At 55.7% G+C, this 26,999-nt stretch overlaps 1 protein-coding gene across 2 annotated transcripts in view; it reads right to left on the bottom strand.

Moving 5' to 3' along the window:
- Positions 1 to 26,999, bottom strand: part of PSD (pleckstrin and Sec7 domain containing) — a 46,301-nt gene that overhangs the window by 13,234 nt on the left and 6,068 nt on the right. The window contains exons 3-11 of one of the 2 annotated variants that reach the window (XM_057425682.1): positions 20,027 to 20,921; positions 19,845 to 19,947; positions 18,890 to 19,358; positions 13,084 to 13,527; positions 3,972 to 4,172; positions 3,493 to 3,573; positions 2,858 to 2,970; positions 1,989 to 2,047; positions 1,346 to 1,435 (exon numbers count right to left, since the gene is read on the bottom strand). In XM_057425682.1, the coding sequence (XP_057281665.1) occupies positions 1,346 to 1,435; positions 1,989 to 2,047; positions 2,858 to 2,970; positions 3,493 to 3,573; positions 3,972 to 4,172; positions 13,084 to 13,527; positions 18,890 to 19,358; positions 19,845 to 19,947; positions 20,027 to 20,794 (2,328 nt within the window). In that variant the 5' untranslated portion in view covers positions 20,795 to 20,921. The remainder of the gene's footprint in view (positions 1 to 1,345; positions 1,436 to 1,988; positions 2,048 to 2,857; positions 2,971 to 3,492; positions 3,574 to 3,971; positions 4,173 to 13,083; positions 13,528 to 18,889; positions 19,359 to 19,844; positions 19,948 to 20,026; positions 20,922 to 26,999) is intronic. The other variant, XM_057425683.1, reaches the window with a different exon arrangement.

The following is a 26,999-nucleotide window of genomic DNA, read 5'->3' as shown; positions in this document are numbered from 1 at the left end:
CACTCCCTTACACACAGCAAAGGTCTTCGTCTCTACCCATGAGGGAAAGCCTGTGGCTTCATGGCACTTCCTCACCAGCCTATCTCCCACTGGCTGGGATCTGATGGGATAATTTGATCTCGCATCTTTAGACAGCTGGTGCTTTGGGGGGTGAAGTTTAACAGGGACGGGGCAGTACCTGAAGTGCAAATACTCGACCATGGCATGCTGGGGGCTGCAAAGGGGGCATGCCGAGGAGCCTGAAGAGCTTGGATGATCCAGAGCACAGCAGCTTTAGAGGGCAGGGGTTCGGGGTCCTCATTTTGGATGTTTCTATTCCATTTTGGGTGCTTAAAGCTGTTTCTGGAGTTGGGTTTACAATTAGAGGAGGTTTTTTCCCTGAGTAACTCCCTTTACTGGCAAAGTGTGGGCTGAGAGGGAAGACAGCCCTATTGAGAGCTGCTGGTAACCTCATAATGATGGGGCAAGCAACGCAACCAGGAATAGACCCACACAGGGAGCTCAGCTTGCCACCCTCTCACCCTCTGTTGCTTTTTTTCCATCAGCTCTCTCCCCCTGACATGGCTCCGGCACCCTGTGGGAACCCATCTTCCACATCATGAGTAATTTGCCAACTGTAGTGCTTCACCAGCAGCCATGGTTTCTGCCCAGCAGATCCCATGGGAGCTACGCCTGTTCCCAGGGCCCAAGTTGGAGAGACAGCAGCTCAGAAAACCCTCTCGAGGACAGGCTATGCAGAGAAGCACAGCAGTCCAAGGCTGGAGGTGCTTGCTGAATGCTGCCTGCACTCCCTGGCCAAATGCCACAAAGAACTGGGCCAGGCAGGGAGAAGGCAGGAATCCCCCATTCACACCAGTGTGGCGAGTTCCCGGCTTCAGGGCTTTAACCAGGAGCCCACCTGCTCCATCACCATGCCTTGCCCTTGTCACTAAACACATTCCCTCTGCCAACAGAGGTGGTTCCAGTCCCAGGGCCTGGCCACAACTTTGGGCTCCAGTGCTCCACAGAGGCAATAAAGGCTGAGTACCATGGGGTCAACACCACAAAGACGCTTGTTGCAGCTGGGGAAACCAACCCTAGGAAGCTGACCCTAACACATGCCCCCTTGCCTGTGATGTAGGCACAGGAAGGTCAGTGAGGGAATCAGGACTCCAGCTGGAGCTCCAGCATCCTCCTGGGGGAATGGGACAGCCCATGTTCTCCTCAGCAAGATAGGAAGAAAACTGCAGGCAAAGGGACCACCACCATTCCTGTACGAGTATGAACACATTCATTTGCACCCCGGGTAACCATCCACGTGATCCTGCCCAAAGCTCTCACTTTTGCTCAGAGAGACTGAATTTACCTTGAGCAGCTCCTTGGGGAAGTCAGTGCCTCCATTGAGTCCCTCCAAGTTGCCAATGAAGTCGGAGCAGGACATCCTCTTTCCAATATTCTGGGGGAGCCACGGGGAGAGAAACGTGGGGGTTACCTTTGGGCCAGGGGTCAGTGCTGGCTGGAAGAGGTCCCACAGCCCAGGAACACACCCCCTATCCCTGCAGCGGGGTGAGGGCCCAGCCAGGTCTCAGGGAGGCTGCTTGCAGGGGTGGGGAAGCTGCTGGCTTTGCCTTGGCTCAGGGAGTTTTAAATAGCCTTTTTCTAATTTGGGTGCTACCCACTTGCGATGGCAGCCGGCTTTGGAGTCTCACTCCCGCTTTCTCTCCCTGTCCACTTTATTCTTCTGTCCTCAACCAACCTCCACATCTTCCAGCTCAGTGCATCTCCTCCGAAGCCCCATCCCTCCGTCATCAGCCCCTCCTCTCATCCAGCCTCACTCCTCCCCAGATATGTTAAGGGTAACCAATCCTCACAGGCCCAGGGTCCCATGTCTCCTGCTCACGAGGCTCTGTCCTTGCAAATCCTCACTCTTCCTGCAGTACCTATGGTTCAGGGCAGTGGGTGCAGGGACAGTGCAGGGACAGATGGGGCTTCTGGCAGTGGGAACTTACATGTCCATGCAGATCTGTGTTGAGTAGCATCAGGGCACAGGTGAGGGTGTGGGCTCCATCTGCAGCACAAGGACAGGGCAGGAATTAGAACTCCAGCTCAGCACCTGGAGCCGGTGCTCCAGCCCCTCAGCACCCAAGGTGGGGCACGTGGGCTCTGAGCACCCAGGAAAGCCCTGAGAGCCCCCTCCTCCCACCCTAGGCACACAGCAGTCAGTGTGGTGGTGGCAGCACGTGGGTGAGTAGGTAGGAGACCACTCAATTAAAGCTGGTCCCAAACCTGAGTGTACAAACTACCTTCCAAGCCTGCAGTCCCTTCAGCCAGTCAGCAATGCTGCAGCTACTCCTGCAGAGCTCCTAGCACGGCAAGGTGGGACTGGCACAGCCCCCTGCCAGCCAGGCAGCCCAAACCTCACCTGCCCCAGAGCCAGCCCAGAGCAAAGCACGTGAACACACACAGGAGAGGCGCAAAGACATGAAACAGCACGAAGTGGGTGTCCGTGCCACCCCGAGTGCCAGGCACCTGAGTTTTCTCACCTGGCCACTGCCTGAGCCGAGGGTCTGAGAGCTGGGGTCTATTTGGTGAGGAGGGCCTTCTCTTGCCTCTTGTGCTAATCTGCTCAAGGTCAGAATTAAGGATGGGTTGAGCCCTAATTATGCATAATCTAAAAGGAGCAGGTTTGGGGTTTGTTTATTTATAATCGAAAGCATCTGTCATTTGAGGTAAATGACATCTCCCAGTCGGGGATGTCTCATAAGGTGTCAGTATAGGCTATCAGCCTGCTCTCTGGTTTCAGTTTGAGCACCTTCACCGAGATGATGAATGCATGGGTTTGCTTGAAACACACACAGAGACATGCACAGTTTCTTACCTTCTGAAGAGATGGCATTGGGATTACACTCATAATAGCGCTGGGAAAAATGAGCCAGCACTCGCTCTCGCTCTTGTGTCTCTCCCATCAAGGCCAGCTCCTTTAGAAAGGACCTGAAAAAGCAGCAGTGTTGGTGACACATGAAACCCACCAGCAGCTTCTCCAACCCACCCTGTGCAGGAGCAGAGCTGTGCTTTCTGGTTTGCAGACCCCCGTGTGTACTGGATGAAGCCCAGTGCGCTGCATGACTCCCCTCAAGCCCACAGCACCATACCCTGCAGAGACCTATAGTCAGACTGTAGGTCTACACTGGAACTACACTGGGAAAGGAGGTGGGGGTTACATCAGGAAGGTCCAGGGTCAAGGCCTGGAAAGCCAGGCATAGGTGAACCTGCCTGTCACCCAACCACACTGACTATTGAATTAAGACCAGGGATGCTTTCTTGGCTGTGTGGCTGAGAGACCACTTTGGAATCACCCTCCACTATTTAAGAGGTAAGAGGATCTCCACGTGGGAGCCATGAGGTCTGCCTGCTCCTGCAGATCTCTGCATGGGTGCAGAGCTGCAGAGGACATGCTCTGCTGGGACCCACTTGGGTGGCCACCACACATGCACACGTGCACTCAGCTCTGACCTGAGGGCCTGGTCCAGGCTCATCCCCGTGAACACGAAGAACTTCAGATATTCCCCTGCCACCATCCTGCTGAACTCATTGCTGAAATAGAAAAGAGGGAGGTGAGAGTGAGATCAACCAGAATGTGGGGACAACCAAAGGCACACAGTGGGTGGATTCTAGGAGGCTGAGAGCTCCCAAGGGTTGTGGAAACTGTGCTGAGGACACAGACACCCCAGACTTCCATGAAATGCAGAGAAGTCACCCACAGATCCAATTGGAATACTGGGCATGTAAAAGAAACTGGAGAAGCTAGAACTGGAAGGGCTCACAAGACGTCTGCTAACCATTCCCCTGCCCCAGCACCTGTGCAGAGTGGGCTTTGTGGTCCTGCCAGCTATTCTCTGCCAGCCCGGTGCACCACAAGGGCAGCAGCTGTGGGTGCACTGTGGGTGCAAGTGGGCCCCTTGCAGAATGGAATGTTCCCTACGAATACCCACACGTACTTCTTCCCCAAGTGGCGGGCCACATCTGCTTTTTTAAAGCCATCCAGGTTGTAGAGCCTCTTGGCCAGGCGTTTGGCAGCCTCCAGGTCAGCCTTGTGCCCATTGGAGAGGGTGTCCGTGCTGCCCAGGGCCAGCTGCTCCATGCTGTCCATCTCTGAGTCTGAGTCCAAAACCAGCTGCTTCAGGGGGTGGTTGCTGCAATGGGAAGGGACGCTCCATGTTAGCCTGTTTGCAGATGCTCTCCTTGTCCAGCTTCTCAGGAAATGCAGGTTCCTCACCCCCAGCAGCTACTCAGTGCTGGGGCCCAGGGTGAGACACTGGTTAGAGACACCCCCAGGTCAGCTCTGGGAACTAAGGGAAAGTTTGGGGATGTGGCTGCAGGAGAGGTGGGGTGACAGGACAGTTCAAGTGACTGATGACCAAGGCCTCCAAACCCACATCCAAACCGTAAGTAGAGTGACAGCACAACCACTCCAAAGTCCTCCACCCTGAGGCTGGGAAACTGCATGTATGGGCTCAGGCTCTGCCAAGCTCAGCCGTAGTGAAGACTCGGAGCACAAACTTGTGCAAGTCACATGCTGTCCGGCACATCCACACTAATTTTTTAACCTGCACAAACATCTTGTGCTGCTCTTGAGCGCAGTTTCTACCCGAGATAAAGACAATAATTCCTTCACTTGCCTTTTCTCACCCTCCGACTTCAAAGCACTTCACAGAAGGGAAAACTGAGGCAAAGATGAAGAACCTCCCCCACCCCCGGCCTCCCAGCTCACAGAGGGGTGTACTGTCTTCTTCAGGCTGCCCATCAGCTCTCAGCCCACCATGCCTTAAATGGCCACATTAGAAGACACTCTTGGCTTAGCCCCCAAAGCAGTCTGACTCAGTGCCACCGAAGTTATCCCAACCAAGAAGCCGGTTGAATCTAATCAACAACGAACATTAAGTAACTCTGACCTCGCCCAAATTTTCTGGCAGCCCTCGCAATGTTCCAGTCCCATTTATTTTTAAAAGTCTCTAATTGACTTTTAAGAGGCCTGCTCTCCCGAGCCAATTACCCAGGCCAATCGCCTTGAGGCTCCACTTCTTGCACAGAGGCTGAGCCTCCTTGCTGCTCAGCACTGCTTTTCCCAGGGGAGCCACACACAGCACTGACAGGCTGCCCCCTGCCCCAGGGGGCTCCTGGGCACCTTTCTCCCACCCTCCTGGCACATCCAGCAGGGAAGCCCCTCTGTGCTCAAACCCAAAGGATGGACACTTCCCTAGTGAAGATCCCCAGGGAGATGTACTTGGCTTGGACCACTGCTGAGCTTGGCAGTACTGGGCAGTGACACTGGTAAGACCTGGTTGGGTTCCCGGGGCAGATCCTTGCCCAGTTAGCCCCAGCCCTCTCCAAGAGCCTGTCCATCACCCCATGCCACCCTGGTGGGAGCAGCTATGAGGCTTGCCACAAGGTCACTAGGAGCAAACCGGCTCTGAGTCCACCTGCTCTGTGGAACTGTGCTGGGCAGGCATTTCCAGCATCACCACCTGCATCACCAGCATACCCTGAACTGCAGGCATCCTTCCCACCTGCCTAAAACTTCTCCTCCTCTCAAAACAGGGTGGCCACATCCAAAGGTGCTGCTGGTGTGGAATCTGGTGCCCACGGCCCTCCAGCTGTGCCCAACACTCTCTGTCAGTGCCAAAGCCACCCCAGGGGCCAGTACTGGGCACACACCTCAGCACCATCTGGCTCCTTGAGGGCTGCAGCCACTGTGCTCTCAGCCAAAGACAGGGCTCACAGGCTCTCTGCTTCCCAGCAGCAGAGACAAACCCATCCCTGCAACCAGCCCCTGCCAGCCATACGTTGTAGTGACTGTATTTTTCACTAAATTCTATCTGCTGTCACAGCAGCTCCAAGGCTGCTTTTCCAGCTGCAGGCTGAGCTACAAAACTCAAAGCCACAGCTCCACCACTCCCCATCCTCTGACTGCACTTCCAGAGCAAGCAGCTGCTCAGTCACCCTCTGAACACCTTTTCATTCTTCTCAACCACCATCACCAAAATCTCCCAACTAGGCCTGGCCTGTCCTACCTCGTTTGGCTGGCCACTGGAGCCTCCCCGGCCAAACAGGGCTCTGAGCCTCCCACCATGACCTCTCTTCCCAATCTGTGGTCCTCAGCCTTCCTAGCTACTGCTGAGCATCCAGGCATAGGCCATTTACAAAACCTCTCTTGTCCTTAAATATCTGTACCTCCCTGCAGGCTCCCAACCTGTGGTTGCAGTTCTTGCCTTGCTTCTTGCAATGGGCATGCAGGGATCACAGCCTGGGTGTCAAAGCAGCTTTGCTAGCAGGATCTGCTGCTCACTCCCTCACCAAGTCCTCATACTGATTTGGGGATTTACAACAGCAAAGCATAACCTTGCTCTCAGGATTAGGCACTGCCCAGCCATGCCATGAAACGTGTTTTCTTCCAAGACTCAAGCCACTCTCGTGCTTCAGTAGGCTGGAAGTCCCCCATTCGTGGCACCCATCTGTCACCCCTCAAAGCCCCATCTGGCTTGGAGAACGTGGAGCTTAAGGAGAGAAAACCAAGAACCCAATCCTCAAGCAAATGGGGAACAGAGCAAAGAGATGTGTCCCTGTATAAGGCAACTGAGGTGATGTTAATTTTCTTGCCAATGAGCTAATGTCTCAGGGTGGGTTTTTTTTTAGTGTACTTTCTAAAGTGACATTTCAGTTTGGCTTGAAGAAACACTGAGACAATATTTTTTACATTAGATACATTTTCAACTCAAGAAGTGGCCCACACTTAAGAAATAAAGATCAAATTTGGTATTGTGTGAGTATCCTCAGCATGCCTCAGATGAGTCATCCCTGAGCAGACCCAGCACCAGCTAATTCCTCTCTGCGCTGCCCGCCTTGGACAGCCATTGCCACACTCCATGTCAGTGGGAGCACTGGTACCCTGCAACCTCAGAGGTGTTTCTTTGGGAGCTCAAGGTCCCAGCCCATGTATTGGCAGCAGTGAGGTGCTTCTGGAGTCTCTTCCATCAAGGTAGGGACATGATCCAGCTCAGGGCTTGCCCCAGGGCAGAGGCTCTGCACTGACCACCTCCCATCCCAGCTCAGCACAAGGCACATGTGCTCCCAGCCCTGGGGAGCTGCTGCAAGACCATGGTCCTGCTCGTGGCCACCACACCACAGACAATCCTCCGGGGCTCAAATGTTCCTTGTTGGCCAAATGCTCCTTCCCTGGAGCCAGATCTTTGTCTCACCCCAATATTTCTCCACTGGCTGAGTGCCTGGAGCCCAGCAGGAGACACCGCAGCACCTTCCTTCCCTGGCTGCAATGCAGCATGTCACTGCAGGAGCCTTGACTTCTTCTCCCCCCTGCCAACACAAACCAGGCTCACTCAGCACCATGTTCTCTCCATGGTTGCTAGCAACCAAGAATAAATCTCTCCTGGATGTGGGGCAGCAATAAGGCACTAGCTCAGTAAAGCCTGCCCTAGAGGGCTGACCTTCAGCTTCTGGTTGCCAGCAGGGATATATCTGTATGGTAGGATCCTTCCCATATGGTATCTGCAGAGTGGGATCCTTCCTGCACCAACACCCCGCTTCCCAGGAATGGGGGAGGAGAGATGCCCCTGACCACAGGCTGGGTGGGGTGGCCATTCGTTTCAGCTGGGGGTGCTCAGCTGAGCTCCTGTGTTGTCCAGGTCCTGCCTGACATGTTTCCAGGTGAGATACCTGCTGCAGGAAACTCACAACCTCCAACCACAATCCACATGCTGCTTGCTCCCCACAGGAGGCTGGTTTGCATCCTGCACCATGAAGGGACAGCGCAGAAAGCTTTGTCTGAGTCTGTGAGGGACACATGCATGGGGCAGAGCAGCAGTCTGCCCTCGATTCCCAGTGCCCCACATGCATGGCTAGATGCCCAATGCCTCTGCCAAGCAAGCACAGCCTGCCTAATGTTGCTGCTAAGAATGTACCAGACCGGATCTTTGGCTGAGCTAAATAAACTCAGCTCCCTCCTTCGGTCTCAGCGGAGCAACTGTGATTTATGACAGACAAGATCTGGGCTGGTTCATTCCTTGCAGAATTGAAGTTAGGGCTGAGAGGACACTTGAAGGTCAATCAGGCTGGCTTCCAAGCACAGGCAGGGCTGGTCCTGCTTTCTGGCAGCTCTTTTCGATCCTAAAGTCATGGAGCCACAGCAGCACCCTCCAGCATTCCTGCTGCCAGGTCCAGGTAGGACCTAACTTTGGACAGTTGTGCCCCTCCTCGGTCCTCTTTCTTTGCAGACTTCCAGAGCCTCCCCTGCAGCATCAGCCCTCTCTGGAGATGCCTGCCTGTCCTCCATCACCCCTTCCCATCAGGCCCTTGTGGGGGTCACAACTGCTCCTGCAGAGGACAAGGGTGAATCTGCATTCCCAGCAAACAATTTCTGGAGCCAGCGGAGACCCTTAAAATCTGGTTACTCACCTGCTGGGTAGAGAGCTGTCTTCTTCTTCAGAGACACAAATGCCATAGGATCAGCACAAGGAAACCTGAGTCTCTCAGATCCTTGAGCAAAACCTAGCCAAGGGGTTCTAGTCTGACCCAGGGGCTGGAATTAATGCCTGAGATTAATGTGGGCTGTGTCCCGCAGGGATGGGATGTGCCCCTGGAGGCAGCCCTGTCAGACCTGGGACCTGGTCTGCTGCCCCATCCTTCAGCTGATGTGTACCCTTTCCCAGCTCCTGCTGCCCCTCAGAGCTTAACATGGAAATACATGCTTGGGGGAAAATTCCCCCCAGGCTTATGACCCATTTTTTTGCCATGACAGTGATTGTGGGGAACCCCCTTCGTCCTCTGCCCCAGCCCTGTCCCCATCCTGGGCTCCCATCCAATCCCTCCCTGCTCCTCCTTCTCTTTCCTCATTGCCCTCCTTACTCTGCTCACCCTCACCCCCAACCTCCCACATCAAACCCCGAATACACCCGACGGGGCCCCAGACTGGGCACAGCCCTCAAAGGCATCATCTCACCAGTTTCCCCAGTGCCAACTGGGAACTCGGGCCAGCTGACAGACCTGCGCTGGGCTCGGGAAGGGGAGGGGCACCGGCTCACCGACTGCTGCAGTAACAAAAAGGACCTTATAAAGAAACACAGCAGAGCTTATTGGCGGGGGGCTGGCGCTCAAGGAGCTGCAGGCAGCCGCGGTCTGTCGGGATAGAGGGTCTGTCTCCCGGCGCATTCTCCGTCTGGGGCTCCCTGTGCTTCCCCACGCCGCAGCGCCAGCGCGGAGCTCTCTCTCTAGCGAGGCTGCGGGCGTGCCGCCCCTCACCGTGATACGGGGCCCTTTACACCAGGCTGTTTGCAACCTTCCCCCTCCCCCCCCCCCCGCCTTTTGCTGCCGCTTCTCCTCCTGCCCTTCTTCCCGTCCCACCTCAGGCGATGCCCCCGATTCCGGTGCCTCTTACGAGGGGACGAGTCACGTCCCCTCCCTCAGCCGGCACCCTCAGGACCCGGCACGGCTGGCTCTGGAGGAGCGGGATGGGCAGGGGAAATGGGCGGCCGGACCAGGGGGCTCACACCCCCAGGGAGGTGCAGTTTGTCCATTTGCATTCTGCTGGGGGTGACGGCCTGCAGGGTGCGCGGGACTGCGGCAAGTGAGGGCGCACTGTGGGTGCCCGCTTTGCACCAGCAGCGTGGCTACGGCTGGCGATTTGGACCTGCAGTTGCAAAAGTCTGTCCGCCACAGCTGGAGTGACAGCCCTGCAGTCCCGAGGGCTGCCCCAGCTCCCACCCCGCCATCTCACCAGCACCGGAGGGATTCCCCAGCCCTGCAGGGCTCTGCCCCCACACACACCCCGTGGGTCACCATCACCACCCCAACGACAGACTGCTCTAAGTGCAGTCCTGTGCCCAGGGAGAGCAGGCATCTGCACACCTTCACCTCCCCCCAGACAGGTGATAACCTACTCACAGAGCCTCTGCCCCACGCTGGGAGTGCCGTGGGGTGTCCAGCTGTGGAGGAACAGGGAGGAAGTCCCACAATGGGACTCTTGCTGTTCAGCCACTGCTCCCTCCGTTTCAGCCAAGGCCACCAGAGGAGGCACAGGCATCCCAGCGCCCGGGGCAGCCTCACTGGGTCTGCACTTAGACACATTCCCCATGTACAAGGTCAAGATAAAAGCATGGTCTCAGACTATCGCGTGCCAAGGGACACCAGAACCTTGATGTAAGCTGAGGCTGCATGAACCAAGGCTGCCGGCCGCGGGGGACACCACGTCTCCCCGTCTCCCCTGCAATGCAGGGGCCATCACCACCAAGAGAGACAGTTACAGGCTGCAAGGCCATCCCCAGCCAGACCCAACCCCAACCACTGCAACAATTCATGCCACAGGTTTGGCAGATACAAAGAGGACAGCCACAGGGCAGCACACACAAGCCTAGACCTTCTAGTGCTCACCACCAGTCACCCCTTTGCCAAAGCCCTGCACAGCCGCCACCGCAGTGCCCCCCTGCCTTGGGTCCCCAGTCCATCTGAGCTGGTGGCCATCAGTCTGTACTGCCTGTGACCATGGGCAGTGGTGAATGCCGAGCTCTGGCCCCGCTGACAACAATGGCTGCAGAAGTTCCTTAGCTCCTTTCCCCAGCAATTTCCATTAAATACCCCTTAGTGGGAGCATCACAAGGATACTCCCTGCTCGAGCAAATCCACCCTGCCAGGCACCTGGAGCCACTGGGAACCTTTAAGCAATCAGCCATGGAATTCACACCTGGAATACTGTGTTCAGTTTTGGTCTCTGCTATACAAAAAGATGTGGACAGGGCTAGAGAGGGTCCAGAGAAGGGACACAAAGATGATCAAAGGCCTGGGAAGCCTGCCCTATGAAGAAAGGCTGAGAGAACTGGGTTTGTTCAGCCTAAAGAAAAGAAGGCTCAGGGGGGACCTCATCACCATGTTCCTGTATTTAAAGTGTGCTACACAGAAGGCAGCTATTCTCTTTATACAAGGAGTTACATAGAAAAGATGGAGGTGATGGGCACAGATTACTCCTGGGGAGATTCCAGTTGTACACTAGAGGAGAATTTTTCACAGTGAGAACAGTCAGCCATTGGAACAATCTGCCCAGGGAGGTGGTGGACTCCCCAGTGTTAGACACTTTCAAGATCTGGCTGAACAGGGTGCTGGGACATCTTATTTAGGTCATACTTTGCCTAGAAAGGTTCCATCAGATGATCCCTGAGGTCACTTCCAACCTATCCTATGATTCTTCCTCAAACTACTTGAGAGTGCAGTGAGGGCTGCAGCTGGGTTTCCCCTGTGCTCCCCTGCCACCAGAGCAGAGGTACTCCTGCTTGTGAGGGCTGGAAGAGGAGAATAGGCTCAGCAAAGGTGGCAGCAAAGGTGCACGGCAGTTTGGGGGGAAGACACAACACGCCTCCATGGCCTGTGCCACAGCCCAGCACTGCTCTGAAACCTGCAGCAGCCATGCTCTGTGTGTGCTGCCAGCACACTCTGTGCTCCATTGGCTATAAACCAGTGAGGAAAAACCTCTGTTAAGATGCCATGTTGCTGTGTCTCTGCACCTTCATGCCTCCCCATACCCCTGCTTTGGTATTGCTGTGGTACGATGGCAGTCTGTGGATGGTAAGTCAGATACTGTCCTCTTGGTTTCTCCAGGATGCTCTGTTTTGTTCCCTTGCCTTGTCAAAGAAATAGAAAGCCAACTCTTACTGCAGAGAGCACTGATCATGGCTGGATACTGCCACCCTTTGCTGCCTCGTGCCTCTCAGACATCACCTTTTTTACAGCACAAACCTTGCCTGGCCTCTGTGCCACCATGTCCCTGGCTCCTGTGTACCAAAGAAAGGGAAGGCCTAACCCACCACCCCTCTGCCCCAAAATGCCTTTTGAGTGATCTAGGGACCACAAGCATGTGTGATACCCCACTCTCCTCTCTGGACTGCAGAAATCAGAGAGGACACAGAGCTCAGATCTCCACCTGGCCACCCAAAGATGAGTGTATGAGGATGGTGCAGGTTGTGACCAAAAGTGACATCAGTTTGCTGTGGAAAAGACCTAACCCAAAGAAGTCTGGTGTGGAAAAAACCAAAGCCTAGAAAGCAGATGAGGGATTCAGGAGGCTCTGGCATTGCACAGAAGGCCACTGGGCTGAGAGACCTTGCAGGGAGGCAATGTAAACAAGAAGGTCAGCACTGGCATGACTGGGACAGCAACTCCTGCAAGAGTCACCAGTTCTGCAGCTGAACCACTAGACAAGACCTGACATCCAGACTGAACCTGACCACACTCCAGATGAGTGTACCTCGGAAAAAGAAGATGACGCCTGCCAACCTGCCCTATCAAAAGTGCCACAGCCCAAGACCTTGCTGGAAGGCATAGGGTTGCAGGAAGGTAGTGTCTCAGCCTGAACATGGTCTCACACAGAGACAGGTTGGAAGTGGTGGGGCTGAGCTTCCCCAGCTCAGAGATCCACAAGAGATTTTCCCCAGCATGGGGCAGCCATCCTGAGCCCAGGAGCAGGCAGGCTTGGAGCAAGGTACAGGGTGGGTCGTGATAATCTCTGCTCTCCATCTCCCAACACACACAAGCCTGAGGAAGTTCAGGAGGCCAGGACAATACATACAAGACTGTGAGACTCTTGCCCTCAAGAAACAGGAGGGTGCTACTCAGATGGTGAGGAGTGCGGCAGTACCAGGAAGTTTTGGCCTCCAGGAGGGAAAGGCTGTTGAAATTCTACCACTACTCAGCTTGTGACTGGCCTCTCCTCACAGCCACCATGGATACTGGACTGTCCTGCAATGGGAACCACCATAGGATTGAACTCCTGTGACTCCCTGCTTGCTAGGCTGGAGGAAACCTTCCAGCCCTCCAGCACCAACAAAGCTGGCCAAGATCAAAAAGGAGATGTGCTCCCACCAACGTACCTACCACAACACTGTGGTGATCACTGGCCTGATCAGCAGTTTCACAGAAAATCTGTTCCTGACCCTTCACCTCTTCCCCTGCAACACCGGTCTTGGCTGCAAAGCACTCCATACAGGGTTAGACTCCACAGGAAACTTTGGTGGCTCAGCTGGACAGCAAGCAGCTTTGGTCACTCACCTCATGTTGGAGGCCAAGGGAATAGCAAAGCTGTCCTCTGAGTGGCAAGGGCTGTGCCGTACACCTTTGCTTCGTCTCCCCTGCTCCTCCTCCCTCTCTGTCCAGGGGGCATCTGTAGCTGAACTTGTCCCAGAGTCTGGCTCCAAGTGAGCCAGAGGAGCAAAGTTCTCCTCGATCAGCTTGGCGCTGTCTTTGATCTGTCCCTGTATTTCTGGGGTGACAGCTGGGAGGTCAAAAGTGAAAAAGGTCCCATGGGTGCGGGCTGGGGAGGAGAGGATGTCAATGGAGTCCAGGCTGGTGTAAGATGTGCCTTTGGCTCGATGGGACTCCATGATGCTCTCAAAATGCTTGCTGAAAGAGTCCATGCCATCCTTGGAGAGGCTGTGCCCCAGAAGGAAGGGCACTGGAGACTTGAGCATACCTTGTGTGTCTTGGTCCATGACCCTAGAGGGAAAGAAAGTGAGAAGAACTGGTCACTGAGGAGCGAGGGATCAAAGCCCAACAAAAATCCATGTGCTGTTCCAGAAGGAAACTGGGGAGGGCAGAAATCTCATCTGAACATCCACCAACCTCCAAGGAAACACCTTTGCCTGCCCAAGACATCATGGGAAGAAGGACTGGGCTGGCCTCTTTCCAGACATATGCTTCTCCTTTAATGTGCCACAGACTTTTGTTCCTTTAGTAGCTCATCCTCATAAGAAGCTTATGAGATGGCTACTGCTCCCAGACATTTGATTTGAGCTTAGATCCAATAAAGGGCTCAAGCACCAGAAGCAGGATGTGGTTCAGCTCCATTTCCAAACAAATCTAGAAGTGGCTGCATTTTCCACAAGCCTTCAGAGCTCCCAGCACCCACCAGGTTCCTCCTAAAGCTGCTCAGGACAGCGTGACACTTTCTTCCATGAACACAGCACTGTGGTCAGTGAGCACGGCAGTCAGTGAGCGCCATGCTCAGACCATGACCAGCGCCTACCTGCAAGGTCTGCTGGCTGGTCCCAGGAGATATCTGGGACCTGGCACAAGGCAATGCTGAGCCCCAGGCTTCCCCAGACAGAACAGAGGGAGCCTTACACCCGCCTCTGGGCTCAGGGACCTAAGCCAGCCCATGTCCTAGAGGCCAGGCTCGGTCCTGGCTCATCATCTTGTCAGGGATCAGCTCTGCAGGGAGGCCCAGCTTGCCTCACAAACATCTGGGTCCAGCCCAACACAGGAGTTTCTTAACCCTGGAGCCCTAAGTGTTTTGTCCTGTAAATGAGGTGAAGTGTAGCCTGCCCTTCCATCAGAGCATGTGACAACCGGGACATTTCCAACCCAGGGAACATCAATGCTTCAGCTGTACAAGCATAATAAATACAGCCCTAAAAGCCTACTTTGCTCATAAGCCGCTACCATTTTATTAAAGCAGCAGAAAAGCACTTGTTATGCCACTCTCTCCTCTGATGAAAGGAGAGGAACTGCTCCACCTTGTCATAATGTTTGTTATGAACAAACAGCTTTGTACAGAGGGCTCAGAAAAGGCATTGCTGTTACAAGCACCAAATGGTTTTCATTCATTATGCTTCGCATACTGCTCAAAAATCTCACCCTGATTACTTCAGCAGGACAAGAGCTGGCAGCTTGAGTCCCCCAGAGCGCTAGTGGGCTTCAAAGGAGCACAGCAAAGCCAGGAACAGGTAAGCAAGGCAGGGTGGAGGCTGCTCTAACCCATCCACCAGCATATCATGGCTGCGCAGCACTGAAGCTCTTACCATTCCCACCTTTCTGGCAAGGACAAGGCTGAAGAGACCCATTACAGACGCAAATGTGCATTCACTGTCCTTACCACCCAGCTGTGTGCTACTAAACCATGCTAACTGCTGCTGACTTTGTTTTCTGCCTCATATTCATAAGGAGGGCAATGGCGAAGACAGCGCCAGCAGACAGAAGGGATCTTGTTTCCAGGAGGGGGAGCTGGGCTTATTCTTGCGTTTATTGCCCGAAGACACAGAAAAAAAACCCCACAGCTGGTTTTGCCCACATCATCGGAGCTCTCAAAGCAACCTCTCTGCCTCAAAATACCAAGTGCAAAGCCGTTCAGCTCCAGAGGGATCTAGTCACTGCATCAGGGGCGCAGCGCTGCCGGCACATATTACTCCTGCTTGGATCTAGATGCTTCTTCATCAGCTGCTGCTGCACTGCTCATCCCTCCCTACACGGGCTCCAGCCCTCCAGGAAGGGTCATTGCACCGTCACCGAGCCAGACAAACACAGGTGGGAGGAGCAGAGGACGGGAGGAGATGCAGAAGCTGTCATCGAGCATCTGTGCAAGGGTGACTGGCAGCGGGAAGGCACATAGGTTTCCAGCCTTGAGCTGGGGCAGGAGAGGCGGTGAGCCTTCCTTGGGAGAGGGCCAAGCAGATCCCGAGAGCCAACAGCCCCGCTGCATTGCATGTTAGTGCCAAAGCCAGCGGGCAGCCTTCAGGCAAAGGCCTGCCCGCGGGGACCATGAGGGTCTGAGCAACTGGGCTTCAGCAGCGGCACCCTATGGCTGATGAAGGGGAAGGGGTTCTGCCCGCTCTCCCCGCCTGGTGCTGCAGAGCCGAGCAGTACCCAGTGGGGGGAGAAAAGAGGAGAATCTCACTCCTCAGGCCCTCAGAGGTTTTCGCTCTCTGCAAAATGCTCCTCTGACACTCCACACCCCCGATTGCCCCAGCCATGCCCCACTCCTGCCCACACAGGCACGGTAGGCGCTGTGGGGGGATCCCAACTCAGCTTGAAAGTGAAGCCACACAGAACCACCCAACAGCCCCTCATTTTATCCATCCCTGAATTACGCTCTTGTATGGACCAGCCCCAGCAGCTCCTTGCGCTCCTCATCCCCGGCTCCTTCACACACCTCCTCCAGCCTGGCAGCTGCCTGCTTTTAGACCTAATTCCAGCCTGTGCTCAGCCACAGGTACCCACCACGGGCACTGCGCTCCCTCCAGGCTGCCACATCCATGCTGTCACACTGAAGTATCACCCTAAGCTGCAGCTCTGTGGCCATGCTGGGCTCTGGGACAGAGGCCTGTGTGTTCACACCAGAGGCTTGTGACTACTGAGGCAGGTTAAGCACATGCTTAAGTGTTTGATGAAACCCAGGCCGTGACCATTTTTAATCCCCAGCAAGGCTTGCCATGCGGCTATTTTCAGCAGAGCAGTGAGCACAAAGGCTCTGGAAGGGCTCCCCAGGTAGCAGATCCAACGGCTTTCCCAGTTAAGACTGCTCCGCTTGCGGGGAGAAAAGGGAGCTGCCGCTCTCGGGGGAGCAGGCATCGCAGCAGTCTCTTCCCTCTTATCAGCCCAAGGCACCCGTGCTGCGGGACCAGCCCTGCCTCCAGCTCACCCAGCACATCTGCTGGTGCTTGGGGAGGAAGGAAATTGAGCCCACTTTCACTGACAGGTCTTGGTTTCCTGGGACTAATGGGAATAAAGACAATAAAGGCTTAGACTAGTCATTAGAGTTGGTAGATCTGACTCTAAATATATTCAGGGAGCAGATTTGCTGGAAGAAGACACTGTTTCTTCCACCACTTTCCATGTCTCATTTGATTTGGTGTTAGATTTTTCAGCTGTTAGCAGAGGCTCTTACTTTGGGAGGGTAACTCACCAATGTGAAGATGCCCTTTGGCCAGAATATGAAGGACAACAAAATAGTACCAAGCCAAAATCCCCCTCACAGAGGGTGCTAAACCCTTAAGGCTAGATTTTCAAAGGGATTTACATGTTTACATGCTGCAAATTAGCATCCAAAGGTGCTGCAGTAATTCTGTAGGACTGGTCCTTCCCAGGCCTAGGGTACAGCAGCTTGAGCAGCAGCAGAATGGTGCCAGCTCTGGGGAGCTTCTTAATCACCTCAGCATCACCCCTCCTGTGAGCAGGCAAAGCAGAAAGCTTGAAGTAGAAAGCATCAATACTGTTGACTGCTAAACAGGGAGGAGGACTGCAGCTGCAGAGCTCAGAAACAGTGCGTAAGCAAAAACCCAGGGCTGTGATGCAGGGGCTAAACAAGCTCATGGTTTGAGGCTTGTGATTGTCAAGATGCTGTCTGCAGGGTCTGCACCTTCCTGGGGAATATTCAGGGGGCTGCAAAGCAAGAAACCCACTGGTCTACAAAGAAGCCATGTAAAATTAATGACTCTATATACACATCAGTAATTATACCTGCAGCACCATCCTTAGGAGCAGCAACGCATTTAAGGACACATCCAAGCTTTCATGCTGTCTGGGGAGCTACAGTAAGGTGCCTCAGAGGGGCTTACAGCTCATAGGGCTTGTATTGACCTAGTAAATATGTGGAAATAAAATATCATGATGCAAGGTAACTTTTACAGTATCTTGAAGAACTTGTTTGCAATTATAACAACTTTACACCTTACTCAAAACTTCTATCACTATTCATTTGGAAAAGAATACATAAAAATTTGCTTATTTTCAGCTTTTCTCTAGAACCCAAAGTTTTTGAGGCCAGGGCAGAGGCAGACAGCAGGGTGGGAGGTATCTACCCCCTCCACTAAAGATGCAAAGGCTGGACAAGCTGGCAGGAGACCAGTGCCTCTCAGGACACACACCTTCCCTCCCCATTAGCTCAGCACCTTTGGGTTTCTCCTTCCCAGTGCAGGGGCACCACTGGGGGCTATATTTTCATTATCTTTTCCCACTGCCAATAGCAAAACCTCTTTTTTCTTTTTCTTCCACCTAAATGCTCCCCACCTGCCTTCTGCACAGCTATGTGAGCACATGCTGCCACACAGCATCCCAGGCATTGCCCTCGCTTTGTGCTTCCGAGGTAAGACTCTCCCTAACTCTGCAAAGCACTTGCTGATGATGCTGAGCTCCTTATCTCACCCATGAGTCTTTGCCAATACACAGGAAATGCCCTTGGCTGCCACTGCCTGCAGGGGCATCTCCCACCCCCTTCCAGGGCCTTTCCCTCCAGGCAGCTGTCCTGCAGAGGGCTCTGGAGCTTCTTCCCCTCCTGTGTCCTCCTGGGAAAAGTGGATTGATTCCTGTAACTCCTCACGGTCAAACCACCACTCCAGAGGACATTCCATACGCAGAGTCTTGTGCTGCTGGGCCAAAACACCATCTCCCACGCCTGGTGCAGGGTGGACAGCAGCTCAGATGGTGTCAGCTGCCTATGGGTGGGCAACTGAACCTTGGTGTCACCTTCATCAGCTCCTCAGCACAGTGTGTTTTGTCACACAAGTGACAGCACAAAAGACATGAGGCTTTTTCTAGCCCAACACATCCCCCACTCTTTCTCAAACATGGCAAATACCTACTGAGGCCAAGCAAAAGGGACCCCTCTCACCACCAAGGCAGAACTGTCTGCAGATGGAAGGGTAGCCCAGCAGCACTTGCAGCATGCAGCAGTTTCAGGACACGGCCTGGGCTCAGGCACCCTGCCACCATCACCCCAATGCCCAGCAGAACCAGGGCAGGATGCAGTTAACATGGCAGGACCCACTCCAAGGAAGGCTCAGCTTAGCTGGGCAACGTGAGCTGCAGAGCTCACCCCAGGGGAGCAGGGCCCATGGCACACCACCTGGGGCTGGATCATTGGTGCTGCCCTACTCTTTCCATAGGGCAGTGAGGGCCCCCTCCCAGTCTCAGTCCCAGCCACAGCTCCAGAGGGGTGATCCAGGACTCCATCTTACCCCACATGCAACTTGCATAGAGCTACTGGGATTTTTGGCTCAGATGCTTTTGGCAGAACCCATTTCACCACACAGGGGACCATAAAGAGGGTGAGAGGAGCTTTTAGCCCTCACGCACGGAGCCTCACCTTTCCCTGTTCTCTTTCCTCATTGCCTCAAACACCTCATCGTCTTCGTCCACATGCCTGTCCCGCAGCCCATCCTTTGGGCAGTTGGTGCCTGGGGCGGGGGACTCCTCTGGAATGCTGTTCCTCCTGCCTGGGGTGCCCCCAAAGCTTGGGTTGCTCTCACTGTCCTTCTGGCTCTCAATCGCTGAATCCACCTCCTCCTTCTCGGCCAGGATATCATCGATGTTGGTTTCGCGATAGCACCTCAGCGGCACGGTGTCCAGGTCTGTCTCAGAGTACTTCACTGTCCTCCTTATAATCCCAGTCTCGCAGGAGCCGGGCTTCTGGCTGCCCGTAGGAGACATCTCTATCTCCACTTCCACGTGGCTCAGGCTGTGCTCAGGTACCAACCCTGGTGGCTTGGCGGGCAGCGAGCAGACGGGCTTCTGCGGGGGCTCAGCCAGAGGAGTAGAGTCAGGGGCAGAGGAGCCTGCAAGGTAGCCCCAAGCACTCAGAGCTGTGGGGAGCTGCTCCAAGGAGCACTGGAGAGCCGCTCCTGTGGCATCATATATACCAAGAGCAGCAACACACATATGATGGGCACTGGGGAATGGAGAAGGGAAGCCAGAAGGAAGAAGACTGGCAGAAGCAGAGGCAGGGTGCTATCAGTGCTAGTGCACTCGCAGCCAGCCCTGAGCCCCCATCTGAACCCAAAAGCCCTTCTGCAGAGGCAGCAGGGGGCTGCTAGAGGTTAAGGCTCTGTCACCCCCTTTGCATAGCACTGCATAGCCACAGGGAACTCTGTGGGGAAGCTCGTGTGTGCAGGATCTGGCCCCAAGAGGACACAGACTGGCTGATCTTGGGGGGATCTCTTGTTGGGCACCAACAAGCCCTGAAGGATTGGGCAGCCCCAGAGGTAGTCCCGGCAGCAATTTAGACTTGCAAAGGAGACTTGCACTCCCCCCCAACTTCTTACCTGTTTTCGGGGTGTCCAAAGAGCCATAGAAGAATTCCCACTTGGCCCTGGCGATGCGTTGAGCATGGGCTGAGCTCTGCCGGGGGTACGGCCAGGCGCTGCCCTGCAGAGGAGAGAGCGGTGAGTGGGCAAGAGACTCTGGGGCACAGCCCGAACCCAGTGCAGAGCACCCTAGCACCTACCTGGAGCCGGGGCTCTGGCTTCAGGGGGCTCCTGGCGAAGGCAGGGAGGTTCTCCGGCAGCCCGTTGGTGAGGGAGCGGCAGAGGCAGCCAACGTTGAGGGCACAGGGCTCCTTCCCACAGGGACATGTTCCCCCCGGGGTCCTGCCCCCGGACAGGAGCGGGTCCGACGCGGAGGTCTCCAGCTTGAGCGTGCGCAGGAGCCGCTCCTGGGGCCGGGGCTGGGGCCGGGGGCATCCTGCGTCCCCGCCGAGCTCCAGGCTGCGGCTGAGGCTGCGGGGCCCGTTGTCCCAGCAGGGCGGCAGGCCGCCCAGGGTCTGCACGCTGGCCTTCTCGATGAAGCGGAAGGTGACCACGGAGCTATGTCCCTCCAGGGCCGCTGTCGCCGCCGGACTGCGGCTGCCCAGGGACGAGACCCCCGGGCTGAGCCGGCCCCGCCGAGGGGTACAGAGGGCTGTCAGGCGCCCCGTGCCCGGGCAGCTCCCGTTGCTAAAGGGAGCCGCTTCGACCGGCCTGCGGACCAGGGAGCCGGTGCTGCTGTAGAGACCGAGGGGGCAGCGGCGGGTGTCGGGGGCCAGGCCCTTGCGCAGCAGGTGCAGGCGGCCGGCGTTGAGGTTGGGGGTGAGGCAGCGCGGGGGGCTGCACCTCCCAGCCTCGGGGCTGCCCTCCGCCAGCCAAGGCCTGCGGTCCACCCCGCGGGTGCACGGCAGGGGGGAGGTGCTGCAGCCCTCCTCGGGGTGGAAGTGGACGGGTCCCCCCGCCTGGGCCATCCCGGTGGATGAGGGCAGGGAGGTGTCAGGTCCAGAGCCCAGCTGGGTGGCACGGGCACAGCAAGGTGGGTTCCCAGCAACCCTGAGATGATGGACGGGTCGAGGGGCGACACATCCTCAGGCAGCCCTGCAACAAGGGCGAGGAGAGCTGGTTAGGGCAGGGAGGACACAAGAAAAAGGCGAGGCACACTGGAAGGACAGGCAAAAGGTGCCTTGCCCTCGTGGGAGGAGAAAGAGATGCTCCAGGTAAGACAGCCACTTCAAACCTGCTGCAAGAAGCAGGCAAGTTCATTGTAGACATCACATCAGCACCACTGTGGCAGTCTTCTGCTCAATCCTCCGGCACCCAAAGTGTTTGCTTTCTTCCTAGGGTGCCAGGGTGCTCAGGCACTTCCCGCAGAGACCAGCATACAGACACAGCAAGAGAGCACATGGTGCGTTTTAAAGTGAGTTTCATTCATCCTGCTTTAGGATGAATATTTAGTACCAACAGCCTACTAAAATTACTTCAGTAAGGGGGAAAGGATGATACACTGGATCACTGAGACATCCTCCAATTACACTTGCCTGAGGAGTTTAACATGAGCAGCATGGGCAAAGAGACTCTGCCTTTGGAGGTCAGCCTTGGTTTAAAGTGTGTCACACCAGCACATGCTGCAGCTGCTATTGGTGGCACAGACAGAGCTGTCAGCACCTGCAGATCCAAAAAGGAGTGGTTATGATATCCTGCCCTGGGAGAACAGAGCACATGGCCCTGCACACAGCTTACCTGCCTGCCTGCCTGCCTCTGCCCAAGGACCCTCCATACAGAGGTGAGACCAGCCACTCCACGGTAGTGGCCAGGCAGCTGCAGGAGAAGGCAGGAACTGGAGCCCCTACTGGCACTGGCAGGGCTCCTGACAGTTCTGTTTCTCCCGGGGGAGCTGAAACTTATATTCATCCTTCCCTGAGTTTATCTGAATTCCTGGTGTGCAGACAGGACTTCGCCTTGGCAGCTTTTGCCTTCTGACAGATGCCAAGGTACCAAGTCCCTCACTTAGATCTCATCATTTTAAAGTGAGAAACCAAATGTCAGTTGCAAACAGAGGAAAGCATGGTTTCTTCTCTCCATTTCTATGCACAAACTAGGCATGATTAAATTCCCGAAGGACATGGGGCTGGATTTCTCAATGGTGTTTAGGCTCTAGTGATGCAGAGACATAACTCTTAGTAATATAGCTCTGAGGGGCAGGCGCCCATCTATCTGCACTATCACACTTCTAAAAAAATATCTGTCTCCTGCTGAGCAGCAGCAATCTGTAATTCACTCACAAAAATATACCCTTCTGTTTAATATATCAGTTACTGGTTTAACATTTTTTTCTCATGTTATGGTTGCGTTCACATTCAAGGCTGCTGAGGTTAACTGATAAATAACAAAGATGCAGGGCTTCTATGTTCCTAATGAAATTCCACTTTTTATCTCAAAGCAGACTGACACACATGCCAAGGAAAAAAGTTATCACTAGGAATACTTGGCATTCACTGTAACATAACAAATCTATAAAACCCCAGCCTATCTCAGTACATGTAAGTTACTGCTAAAATGAATGGGATAAGCACAGCATGTCCTCCTAGTTAGCAGAGGAGAGTTATCAAATTCAGAGCAAAGGCTATGTGTGCCTGTGACCCACTGAAGCTGGATGGCTACACCATCCAGCAGAGAGAGTTTTCTTTAATAATGAAAGGTAAAAAGCACAAAATGCAACAGAGATGAAAAATCAGTGATGGAGCTAAGGCTTCCTACTTGCTGATTTAAATTGTGAATCAAATTGATGCTCTTTAAAGCACTGTGATGAATGGGTTGGGCTGTATGGCACTGGTGGGCTGGAGGGAGGCTTGCTGATCTCATTGTCTGAAGGCCAGAGAAGTCCTGTGAAGAAAAGCTTACAGGGAGGCTGCCAGGGCAGCCCAGGACATACGTTCAAAGAGAAAAACTCGGGAGGTGCAGTGTGATAGCCGGGAGCTGCATGCCAGTGGGGGATTTCATTTGTTCAGTAAAACATCTCACGCTCACAAGAAGCTTGCTCCTCCTGATTGCCTCTTCTCAGTAGCTAAAGGGATGTCTAGGGATTTTTCCCAGCCCTTGCTTTGAGCTGTACCCGGTGCAACAGGGGACGTTCATGCCGGTGCAGGCGCTTGCTTGGCAGAGCGGGGTGATGGGAGTGAAGGCAGCAGACAGAAGGAGTTGCTCACGCTGCGGGGGAAGAGCGCACCCACGGCAGGGTTGCGTGGGGACAACGCGCAGGAGCCGGGGGAGGATGCCAGGGGAACGGGCGAAGAACGGGACGGGGATGGGAAGGAAGCAGGAGGTGCAGGGCTGGGGGCTGAATTCACGCAATGGGCCGTATTTGTGTGCTGGACACGGTACCACTGTCAGAGGCGATGGCAGGGAATGAGGACAAGCAGGCTGTGGATGCCGGGCCGTCTGCCGGGGAGGGTGGTCCCAAGGAGGTTCCTCTGCACTCGGGCCTCAGGGCAGTTTCGGGGATGGAGTGATGACCGAGGGGTGCCTGCCGGCCCTGGGGCTATGGGACACAGGATACCCCTTCCTAAGGGAGTATCGAGGCAGGGGACTTTCCCCACATCCAAGCTGGGGCTGAGCCTGCCCTTCTCTCCCCGGCCACCCCAGCCTGGCCTCCTTTGTCCGGCACCTCGCGTCTCGGCGGGATCAGCCCTGAGTGGATGTGACATCCATCCGGATGAGAAGGGTGCCCCCCCGGCCAGGGGGGCTGGCGGAGCCGCTCGCTCCCCCCGCAGAGCCGCCCGCCTCACCCCGGCCGCACTCCCCGTGCCCGGGCTGGTGCCCCGAGCCCGTCCCGCTGCATCAGTACACCGGCCGCGTCGAGCGGGTCTCGACACCGCCGGGTGCTCACCGGTGCTAGCGCAGCCCTGTGCCGCCGCCCGCCGGTCACGGCTGCCGGGAGGGCGCAGATCCGCCTCGGCCCCTGCAACAACCGCTGCAACTTTCCCCGCTCCCCCGCCGCCCTGCTCTGGGCCCCGCTGCTCCCCGCTCCTCTCTGCTCCCCGCTCCTTACCGGCAGTGCCGCCGCCGCCGCCGCCGCATCCTGCGCGCCGCTGCTCCGCGCTGCCGCCGGCACGGTACAGTACAATACGGCTCGGCTCGGCTCGGCTCGGCTCGGCTCGGCCCGTCGGACGCGGTGCGGTGCGGTGCAGTACAGTGCCACAAGCCCTAGCTTGCCGCTCCCCGCCGCGCTAATCCCGGCCCGGGCCTGTCACTCCGCCCCGCTGACAGCCTCGTCAGCCAATGGGAAACCCCCGTCGGGCGCCGCGCCCCGCCTCACCCCGTGGCACCGGTACCTGCGGAGCGAGGAGCAGGCGGATCCACGCCGGACCCGGGTGCGTGTCCGTGTGCGGCAGGCGTGTCCCGGTGCACCACTGTGCACGTACTGCTAGAGCACCGCTCACGTGTCCCTGTGTGCCAGGTGCATGTCCTGGTGTAGCACCCCGCACAACCCTGATGTCCCGGTGTAACACCGTGGAGGTCTGGTGTCTCGGTGTGCACATCCCCATGTGCGGTATGAACCTGGCCTCATGCGCTAGCATATGCAGTCTCGTATGCCTTGTGCATGTCCCAGTGTAGCGCCGCACATGTCCATAGCATGCACCTCTCCATCCGTGTGCACATCACTGTGCATGGTATGTCCCTGCTCAGCAGCATACAAGATCCTGTGTGACCGCAGACACTTGTCCTCATGCATGAGCATGCATAGCCCTGTGTGCTGTGCCCTGTGCCGCAGGGTACAGGTCGCCCCCAAACCCCACCACTGCTTGGGATCATGAGGACAAGACAAAAGCTACCATGTGCCCTGGGCCACTGGCCACCTCCAGGAAGGCCCCTTGCTGGAGTCTCACCTCTCCACAGGTCCTGACACTAAGCACACTGTGGCCACAGGTGCCAAGGTGTCCCAGGCAACCAGGGACTTGACATCATTGTGTCACCAGCCGCTCTAAGGATGGGAAATGCCAGCCCAGCCTAAGGAAACCACTTCATGCTACAGGGTGGAAACCCCCGTCCTTTGCATCCTGCCAGGTGTAGGCACCAGAAGCATGTGCAGGACAGCGGAGAACCAAGATGAGGGGTGCTGTGGCAGGGTCCCCAGCCACCACACTGCTACTGCGCTGGGGCTGCACATGGCAGTGGCTGGGGCTGGAAGCCAGCGCTCCCTGCCAGCCCGGGTTGCCTGATTGATTCACTATTAAACAGCACTTTATTACCCAGCCCAGTAATCGTTATTAAATGTGTGTGAGAGGAGGGGCCCAGGGGAGCCAGGGCCTCACACGCACACTATGCCTGCAAGAGGAATCTGGGAAAAGCTGCCCCTCCTTGCTGCTTTCCCTGCCTGCAGCAAGCCCAGATCCAACCTCGCCTGGCCTTGCTGTCACCCCAAAGTGTGCCCCCTTGCCCCCTCCCAGGCATAGGGACACAGGGAGAAAGCAGCAGGCTGGGCACGCTCTCCTCATATTTAATGCATTGAGGCACTGCCATTTTCTCCCTGCTTCTCCAGGCTCCTGCCTGCGTGGGGCTCCCCTCCCCACGCCGGGGACCACAGGTCCCTGAGCTGCCGTGCACGCCGCCGGCTTTAGGCAGGCTCCGGGAAACTGGGATAATTAGGGGCCTCGCTGCTGTAGGATCAACGACCCGATTCCTTCAGCAGCTTCTTGATGGCAGGAGGGCGGGGAGAGGGAAGGCTTTTCTCTAAGCCGCAGCCAGAGTGACAGATTTAACCAAGGGGAAGAGCTGGGAGTTTTCCCCAGTGTGTCTGCACCAGGACACTGTGCCTGTGCCTTCCTGGCACTCACAGGCAGCCCTGCTGAGAGCTGCAGAGGGTAAGGGAGAGTTCCTCTGCTGCCACCCTGTCTGGAGATCCAAGTCATCCGCAGAAAACACATCTCCTTCCAAACCATGCATGTTTCCACTATGCAGCTGTTACTCTCCCAGCCACACTCTGCTCCATATCCCCCTTGCCTTCCCACAGCCCTATAACTCCTAAAGGATGTGCCCACTGACATGGGTCTAGCCAGCGCTGACATAAGCCCCACTGGTTGAGGATTTAACTCTGGATCCCCTGGTCCCTCCTGCTGTGAATCCCTTCCCAGCTGATGCGGAGGAGGGGGAGCAGGGAACCCATCTGGCAGATGACAGAAGGGGACAAGGAGAATTCCCCATGCATCAACCCAGGGGGCTCAGACAGAGAGCCAGGAGAGCAGTGCACAGGGAGCCCTCTTTATAGTCACCTGGGCATTTAAGCATTTCTAGTCCCTGCCTGTGTTATCACATCTTTCCTCCATGGACACCACCCGATTCCATGTCATCCCTTTTAGATTCTTGGGCTCTGCCGGTTCCTCAATCCCATTCACAGGCAGCTTCCAGGAGATTTTTAGCTATTGCATTGCCTCTGCTCATCTTCACAAGCCCTCCTCACACACAGATCTCTCACCTGAGGCCAGAAGGGTGTGGGTTGTCAACAGGGTAGACCAATGATGATGAACTTGCTTGGAAGAGATCAACCTGGATGTCATAGTGTCCCAGCAGTTGAACAGATCTAGATATTGGGTGAGGAAGGGGTAGACAAGAGCTCCATTCCTACCCTTGCTTCAGGAGGAGCTGATGCCAGCATGTCCTGAGGCACACGGATCAGACTCTGGAAAGGTGCTTCTCCTGCAGCTGCACTCCACTTGGAGTAAACACCCTGGTACCTCTTAGGCCAGCTCCTGAGCATACAGGGGCTGTCAGAGATGGTTCCTTTGGTGCAGCTTGTGCTCAAGGCACTTCAAAGAGCATAAGGGCCAATATTCTGCCTCACTGCTGCCAAAGTGAGTGGAGCCATGCTTTGGCCTCAGCGTGCACAGTCACTCTGCTGGCAGATGGGTGCTGCTCACCCAGCTCACTGGAAGCACCACAGAAATAGCAGCTCCAGCCCTGCAGGAGATGGGTCCCAGTGAGCAAGAAAAGCTGAACTTCCGTTGTGCCTGCATTGAGGGCTCCAGGGCAACCAATTAGGTTGCACGTGTTCCCTCAGGACCTAGATTTAACTACATGGCTCTAATTAATGCCTTCAGCCCCTGGTGCCAACACCCAACCACATCCTAGCTGTACATTAAAAGAGCCACTGCAGCATAAGCCAAGTCTTTAATGGGCTGA

This window comes from Pezoporus wallicus, unplaced genomic scaffold, assembly GCF_028554395.1.
Source record: "Pezoporus wallicus isolate ANWC-B61680 ecotype Strahan unplaced genomic scaffold, APGP_CSIRO_Pwel_v1 contig_7892, whole genome shotgun sequence".
Classification (NCBI taxonomy): domain Eukaryota; kingdom Metazoa; phylum Chordata; class Aves; order Psittaciformes; family Psittacidae; genus Pezoporus; species Pezoporus wallicus.
Note: the sequence above shows the minus strand (reverse complement) of the source record. Positions and strands in the feature narration are given on the sequence as shown.